An 8,500-nucleotide genomic window follows, 5' to 3' on the forward strand; every position below is an offset into this window, starting at 1 on the left:
AAACACTTTAAATCATATCATCGTAAACTCAAGGCTATAATGTGAAGTATAGTTTTGAGTAAGCTTGTAGGAAATCCTTTTATGATTAAAAGGTGAATTGTAAAATCCTATCTAAAGATTGACATGTGATTTGATTGAACTTCTTTTTGAGTGGAAATGATTTGTTTTTGTAACAGATCAATGTTGATATGAAACAGAGTGTGTAAAACCAAGATTGTTCTCCGTTTTAGCACTTAGTGAAAATCTCATAGTTGTGAGGACTGGACGTAGCTCGAGTTGGGTGAACCAGAATATATTTTTGTGTGATATTTCTCCCCTTATCTATTTACTTTCAGTCTGTTTGATTATCTAGTTAAATAGATAAATTAAATTGTTAATTTTAACTAACTAAGAACGTTTTCTATTTTCTAGTTAAAACCAAGACGTTCTCCATTTTCTGTTTTCACAACCAAGATCAATCTTGAGTTATTTTCTTAAGTTTTAACAAGAATTTTTAAAAGGGTGCATTTACAATTCAAACCCTTTTCTTATAAATTGACATTGCTACTTCAATTGGTATCAAAGTCTGGTTTCTAAAGTTGAACACCTAACAAGTGTTAGAGGAAAAAATTCAAGAAGAAGAAGTACTATCAGAAGTCAACACGTGCTTAATGGTTTTGTAAGATTCAAGAAGAAGAAGTAATGCCTAAAGTTGAAATGCTTTTGTATAGATTAAGGATGTTTGATATATGAAAGATAACTTTGTAAAATTGATTTTAAAGTTATTTTTTAAAAATCCCACATGGTTGAGGTAAGACAAACATCCTCATGTTTCAATTTAAAGAAAAATCATTATGTTTTATACTTAGATGAATTTCCAACTAAAAATCTTTAAAAAGTGAAAACAGATCATTCTAGTCATAACGGAGAACGTTCTCCGTTCAAATTTGTTTTAACAAACAACTCCAGATCATTCTTCGTTTCTTCATCATGAAGAAGTTGAAAAATCAACTTTTGAAATTGTACCTACTGCCACATCATCTCCAACCAAATCATGTTTTTAAGAGTTTTAAAAAGAATTGTCATTTCTATAAGAAATGATCATGGGAAATTTGAAACACCGTTCTTCAAATCATTCTTTGATGAAAATGATATTTCACATGATTTGCTTGTCAAAGAACTTTCCAACAATATGAAGTTGTTTTAAAAAAAAATTAATTACAAGAAATGGCTAGTTGTTTATGTCTAATTGATGACTCGTTTGATCCATAATTTGAGTGGAACTAGCCAATCAATCAAGGATTGTTGAAACTGATAAATGATTTTTTTCAATACCAACCCTTTTATTAGATGTGAAATCAGCATGTGTAGTAATCTTCAATATTTGCTTATACACTTGTACATGAATTCATCTAGATAGTTGAGACAATTAAGTGCATCAAAGGTGCCCAGTTTTAGAGTACAAGATAGGTCTTAGGAAACTATCTATGGCCAACAAAAAGTAGTTTATTAATTTTAAAAGTGTCCTAGATAGTGTATAAGATTGCTAATAAGAATTCAAATTGCGTTGCTTTTTTGAATTATGATTCACTTAGTTGGTCTAACATTTTAATTTTGTACATTATTCATTTTATTTTCAATTTGGTTAATAACATATGGCTAAAACATAGGTACAATGTCATATATGTTATTCTTACTTTTCCCCTCAGAAAAATGCAATTATTTCTATCAAAAGATATGATGAGGAGGAAGAACAATCTGGACAGTCACATCAGATTATTTCCTAGGAAAACAAGATTGATAAACAATCTCCGTTTCACATTCCTCCTAGTGTTGAAAAATAATTTTGGGGAGAAGACATAAAATTTGTTTTTCATGTTTTTAATCTTGGCTCTGTTAAAAAATATCTTTAACATACATTCACATGAATTTTTGAAAAATAGAAAGCAAAATATATCACACTTTAACATTTTGAAAAATGTCATTACTATATTTTGTATGAAAAAGAAAGTATGGACAAATTTGTTTTAAAATGCCATCAAAGTATACTTCTGAATACTCTACATTCTATAAATATTCTAGAATATAAAATCTCAAGGCCCAAACTATATATGGAAGTATGCATATTATGCTTGATGAATATGTTGATTTTTATGATGAAAGATAGGATGATGAAGAAAAATAATTACAATGTTAAATTTGGATAAATCGCAAAGTTGATAATGTTGAATTATCATCTCTAAAGTCTGATCATGAAGTGGCAAAACAAAACAAAAAAAAATATAAGAGAAAGATCAATTTAAGTAAAAAGGTTCATACCGGAACATTCTCCACAAATAGCAGAACATTCTCGACAAAGAGAAGAATGTTCTCCACAAGAGCAGAATGTTCTTGACAGTTTATATGCTTCATTCAATCAAAATTAATGCTTTCTATCACGCTGATACGGTTGAAGATCATCAACAAGTTCTAAAATGAGTTGGAACCATTTGCTTTTGGCACTCCTACACCTACCTCACTACTTACCTTTCCTCCAAAACATCTCCTCATTATCAAATTATTAGAAGAATTAATTGAGAGGGATTTATTACTGATATCAAAACTGTTGCTGGAGGTATAATTACAGTGGTTGACATGTCTCTAAACAATTATCTAAGAAATTGTGTCTATTGTGGAGGATATGGCAAACAAAAGAATTCTATGCAACAAGTGCTTGACTATGGTGATATTGTTGTCATGTATGGTTTAATTAATGTGCATCTACATCTTGATCAACCTGGAAGAACTAATATGAAGGAGGCAACAGTTAAAGAACTCGTCATTGAACAAGATCACTATAGGTGGTACACTTAATCTCAATTCTTATGATATTTGCATCATGATAAGAATGAATATTTTTTTTATGATATTATGTGATTGATTGAGTGCTCTTTAATCAATTCATGTTTAAATTGATTACATCACTCTTTGTCATTACTTGTACACGAACATGTCTAATTTCTATCATTCTTCAACATATTTTAAATATATAGCCTTATTTATGATTTATTTTTGAAGGATTTCAACAAGATAATATATTTTGGTCTTCATGAAAATGATTTGTGTCTCTTCTTACGTTAAAACTCAAAACTATACAAAAAGACTATGGCATGAAGTCAAAAATTGGTATCTGAGCATTTTAAGACATATTAATATATGTCTTTGCAAATGGATCTTATTTATTGTATATTTTTTTTGTGAAAATTGATCTCAAGTGTTTAAATATATTTTAAGTATGATAGATAGATATAACAACAATAAAAAGTCTTATACACACTTATAAATGAAAGTAACCTTGAACATGTACCTTATTGTTAATTTGTGTGGTTGCAAAAATGTTGTAACAAAACAAATTTTTTAATGTGAGCAAATCTCTTGGCATATTTTTTATCCATTTAAAAAAAATTAGTCTTTTAAAAATACAAACATTATTTGTATAAGAATATTTTGTAAAGAGATAAATTATATTTGACATAATATCAGATTCATCTTATTTCGCTTCCATATATGCGTTCATTCTCTCTAGCTTTAAAAATGAAAAATGAATTTATTTATAACAAGGCAAAAAGATGTCTTACTTGTTTTACGAAACTTTGAATTATTAAAGGATATTAATTTCATAATATTCCGGGGGAGTTTTTAGAAAATATTATTTTCTTAAAGTTGAAGTCAACTCATTTTTTTTTTAAATGAGAAGAATATATTCATTGAAAGATTTTCATGTGTGTTAAAATACTTGCATATGTTTGCATATAATTATTTGATATTGTCGTTGTTATCATTATCCATATCTTGATTGCAATATTGACTAAAATGATTTTTGATCATCATACATGCTATGTTCCTTGATGTTAAATGCAAACTTGCAAGTTTGATATGTAAATGCATTGATCAACCACATGGTTTCTAGGTGAAGTATACTCATGCTATTGCTCTCTATGTTTTTATTTCAATTTTTATTACCCAACCTTTCTGATAGTTGCCAAGAGGGGGAGAAAAATATATGATTGATATAGGATGAAAGTAATTAATGAAGAATGTTAAGAATTAACCTCTTGCATATGTTTAGAGGAAGTTTAATTAGAATGATAAGAATTAAACTATTGCGTGTGTTTAGGGGATTTTAATTACATATCTATGAACATTCTTGCATTTTATTTATACTATTTATGATTTATTCAAAAGGTTTGTCATCATAAAAAAACTTATGATAACATCAATATGCAGAAAGTTCTCATCAGTTTCCAAAATGATCATCAGTCTCCAGAATGATCAGATCAGTCTCTAGAATGATCAGGTCAGTCTCCAAAATAATCAGACCAGTCTCCAGAATGATCATCAGTCTCCAAAATGATTAAACAAGTCTCTAGAATGTTCAACAATCATTCTCCAGTCTGTTTTGCGCGAATCAAGACACTGTCTTGAACTGAATTCGTCAATCATATATCTGAGAATCAAAGGATTATTAAACACAATCAAAGTTGTCCAATAATGAGAAGCTTCAGACTAGACATTTCCATCACATAAACAGAATGCATAATGTTCAAAGATATGAACATTTTTTAATTAATAAAGTCTGGTCTTTGGTCAAAATCTGACACATTATAGCAGAGCACTTTCCAACGACTCTTTTGGCTGTCATCAGCTTTCCTAAAGCCTATAAAAGGAAAGCCAAGCTCAAAGGAAAATCAGAACTTCAAGTGTTAAGAAAATCCATCACTTACTTACAATCATACTTGAAAGTCTCTCACTCGCAAACATTGAATCAATTCTGATTTTTCCCATTCGATTCTTAGAATCATTCTCGTGTATTTCCTGTCAAAGAATCATAACTCAAATAAGTGTTGAGCCTTCTCAGATTTTGACAAAACACTTTAAATCATATCATTGTAAACTCAAGGCTATAGTGTGAAGTATAGTTTTGTGTAAGCTTGTAGGGAATCCTTTTATGATTAAAAGGTGAACTGTAAAATCCTATCTAAAGATTGATTGGTGATTTGATTGAACTCCTTTATGGGTGGAAAGGATTTGTTTTTGTAACTGATCAAAATTGATCTAAAATAGGGTGTGTAAAACCAAGATTGTTCTCCGTTTTAGCACTTAGTGAAAATCTCACAGTTGTGAGGACTAGACGTAGCCCAAAAAAGTTTTTCATTTTTTGTTTTCACAACCAAAATCAATTTTGAGTTATTTTCTTAAGTTTTTAACATGAATTTTTAAAAGGGTGCATTTACAATTCAAAATCCATTAGTCTTTTAACATGAAATCTTTTTAAAACAATTTTGACTAGAATTAAAAAAAAAAATTGAAAAATGAGAAGTAAAACACCATTTATCTGTTTTATTTTTTTAGTTTTAAAAAGTATAATATTAAAAATAGTTTTATAAAACAGTTTTTAAAAATAAATATTAAATTTTTAAATTTAAAAAAATTAAAATAAAGTTCTTGAGAGATGAGAATCAATGTTTAGGTTAAAATAATTGAGGTACATGCATCCTATTGCACTTTTAGTTATTATTTATTAATAAAATATAAAAAGAAAAATAGTTAAAAAAGATTATGTATATATAATTAAAATTTTAAACTATACAGATCAATTTTTCATTATTTTTTTTCTTATATTTAATCTCAAACTAGTATAATGATATTAGTAAAACTAGTATACCATAATTTTTATAGTATAATCATCACGAGTGTTCCATCTTAATTTGTTGCAATCGTTACTAATAACTATGATGACAGATGTAATGTAAATTTAATTTCATCCATATATACGTGTCTGCTTTATGAACACCCTGATATGCCACAATCTATAGTTAAATAAAATTAACTTTTGAATCAACTAGCAGCTACTATGCATGGACAGCAGGGGCTCTGGTCCTACCAAGTAAAATAAAAGTGTATAGAAAAGCAAAACAGGATATGAATGAGGGAGTGCAGAGAGAAAGATAATGTTAATTTGTGGCACCAGTTTATCGCCATACTGTGGATACTTCCCAAGTGTTAGAGGTTTTCAAAGTGAGAGCAATTGGCACATAAAAAATACAAGAAGCATAATCAGTTGCAAATCCCATAGTGAGAGTGTGAAAAGTTTTTCCCTTGCTACATTCCTCACAAGTGTTGCAGTAATAGCTTCTATTGCAACAGCTGATGCAACAAATTATGAACAGGAAGAGACTCTATCCAACATACCTCAAACTCTATCTGGTGAGTGCAGATCAGCACAAGATTGTAAGAAAGCAAAAATACAAAAACCAAAGTCAAGAACAGCTGAATCTTGCACAATTAAGTGTGTCACTACTTGCATCAGAGGTGGTGACGGCTCTCCTGGTGAAGGCCCTCTTAATGTCAGAAGGTACATGTAACATATTCAATCATATTATCATAACACAAAATTTTATTATAAAAAATTTATTATATGACAGGCTTCACTGATATGCTCTTCAATTTTTCAGACCACTCGTTGTTTTCAAGCAAGGTTTTCGAACTCGTCAATACTGGTAAATTACTTCAACTTTTTGCAATAGCTTATTAAATGACTTCAAAATTATGAAATCAATCTCTCAATTGATGCTTATAATACCTTCCATCTACTTTTCTGATGCAGTTTGGTGGAATGTTCAGATATATGTAATTTGATAAGCAGTGGTGACAATGGACCTTGAATTTACATCGTTATCAATATTCATAAACCTTGTATGATGTGAGAACTTCACTTATTTTCTTTTCTTTTCACTGTGATTTTTTTCATATATATAACTTGAAATTGGCTCATCTGCAAAACATTATAAGAGGCAATTATACAGCAGTTTTTTATTTCTAAACAACTACTTTACCATATTTTCCAACATAACATTGCAGAGTTATTCTGCCAAGATCTTGCCACAAATTATTCATTTTAATGACTCCATTTTTAATGGTTATAAGTGAAATCCGCAACAATTTAGAACATTTTTAAACATATTTCTCCTCGTGGAATTTGTAAAAACAAGCAATATGAAGAAATATTTATTTTTTCCTTCTCATTTAGCCCATCAAAACTTAATCGCAACACATCCATGATATCTTTATTTGGACTTTCTCTCAATCTAGCCAATGCACTTCTTCATATGCCATTTTTTCATAATCACTAAAAATATGATCAAGTTTGAGAGCTTTTTGACTAAATAATTGAAGAGAATTAGTCGAATTCAAGAGTGACTAAATAAAATTATAGTTTGCAAAGAGAAAGTGAATTCAAATATTTGCCATATTTACTTATGGCGCACATCCCAACCAAAGAAATTGGCAATCTGTGTTAGAGCTTCCCTCCACTTTTTCACCATGTTGGTGTCGTGTTGGAATCTTTGTTTATGTTTTGCAAATGCTTCAACATAAACTACCTTTTTGATATCTCAGAAGGATCAACGTCATAGAAAACATACTGTGTTCAAGGATGTATGCCAATTATTACAAAAACCTATTAGAAACCAAGAATGTTCTGGAAAACTAAATTCATCATAATAAACTAAGAACGTTTTTTGTATTTAAAATTTATGTAATTCAAGTTAAACTACTAAGTGTATGTAATAGCTAACTATCTAATCTCTTAATTAGTTAGTTAGATAGTTAGAGGACGGTTAAAATGAATATGAATAAACTATGTATAAATAGCACACTCCATTTATTCAATAAACAAGTCCTATAACATTTATCTCATTCTATTTTCTATTATTCTTGCACTTGAAATAATAAGCTTAAAAGCTAACAATTGGTATCAGAGCAAGGTTCCGATCTCAGAGCGATAAACACGAGTGAAGTGTGAGGATTCAAATACAAGTGAAGTGGTGATGAGTTCAAGTGCAAACAATGGAAATTTTTCAACACATATGCTACAATTTGATGGAAAAGATTGGGATACATGGAGAGTGCATATTCGAGCATTGTTTGGATTTCAAGAAGTGTTAGAAATAATAGAAAAATGTTTTGAAGATCTAGGAGTCAATCCAACAGAGGAACATAAGTCAGATTTTAAAGAAAACAAGAAGAAAGATTGCAAGGTCACCTTCACTCTTCATCAATGCCTGAACACAACCAACTTTGACAAAATTTCTGATGCAAGAAGTGCCAAAGAAGTCTGGGTGTCACGACCCGAAAACTAGACGTCGTGACTGGCGCACAAGCTATACTCATAGCCTGACAAGCCTACCAACTAAATTAACAATTAAGCAACTAATTAGTTCTCAATAATCATTTCAAAAATATATATATAATTTTTCTCAAAAATTCGGCACAGTATCCTCTGTGACTTCAACATTTTCAAATTTATAAAATCTATGTTTACAGTCTTAACTCAGTCAATTCATATTTCAAAGAGCATAATCTATTTGTTTAATACATTTCCCAAAAAGACTTTCTAGACTCTAATAGCTGCAAAATACCTTACAACTCAATAGACTTTACAAAAAAGGATCCTCGAACAAAGAGGTCTACCAAAACAAAT

The 8,500-nt window shown here is 29.5% G+C and overlaps 1 protein-coding gene across 1 annotated transcript; it reads left to right on the forward strand.

Moving 5' to 3' along the window:
* Positions 1-5,925: 5,925 nt before the first annotated feature.
* On the forward strand, positions 5,926-6,792 carry LOC101503424 (uncharacterized). Its single transcript, XM_004505501.4, has 3 exons — positions 5,926-6,373; positions 6,474-6,518; positions 6,626-6,792. Exons 1-3 carry the CDS (start codon positions 5,970-5,972, stop codon positions 6,681-6,683), a joined length of 507 nt encoding a protein of 168 aa, XP_004505558.1. The 5' UTR covers positions 5,926-5,969; the 3' UTR covers positions 6,684-6,792.
* The last annotated feature ends 1,708 nt before the right edge of the window (positions 6,793-8,500 follow it).

Source organism: Cicer arietinum, chromosome 6 (assembly GCF_000331145.2).
Source record: "Cicer arietinum cultivar CDC Frontier isolate Library 1 chromosome 6, Cicar.CDCFrontier_v2.0, whole genome shotgun sequence".
Lineage (NCBI taxonomy): Eukaryota > Viridiplantae > Streptophyta > Magnoliopsida > Fabales > Fabaceae > Cicer > Cicer arietinum.

What these genes read in the sequence shown, in the direction of transcription:
- LOC101503424 (XM_004505501.4), top strand. Translation starts at nt 5,970, where the DNA reads ATGTTAATTTGTGGCACCAGTTTATCGCCATACTGTGGATACTTCCCA. An exon ending in GGCCCTCTTAATGTCAGAAG is followed by an intron (nt 6,374 to 6,473) that starts GTACATGTAACA and finishes TCAATTTTTCAG; the next exon opens with ACCACTCGTTGTTTTCAAGC. An exon ending in TTTCGAACTCGTCAATACTG is followed by an intron (nt 6,519 to 6,625) that starts GTAAATTACTTC and finishes TTTCTGATGCAG; the next exon opens with TTTGGTGGAATGTTCAGATA.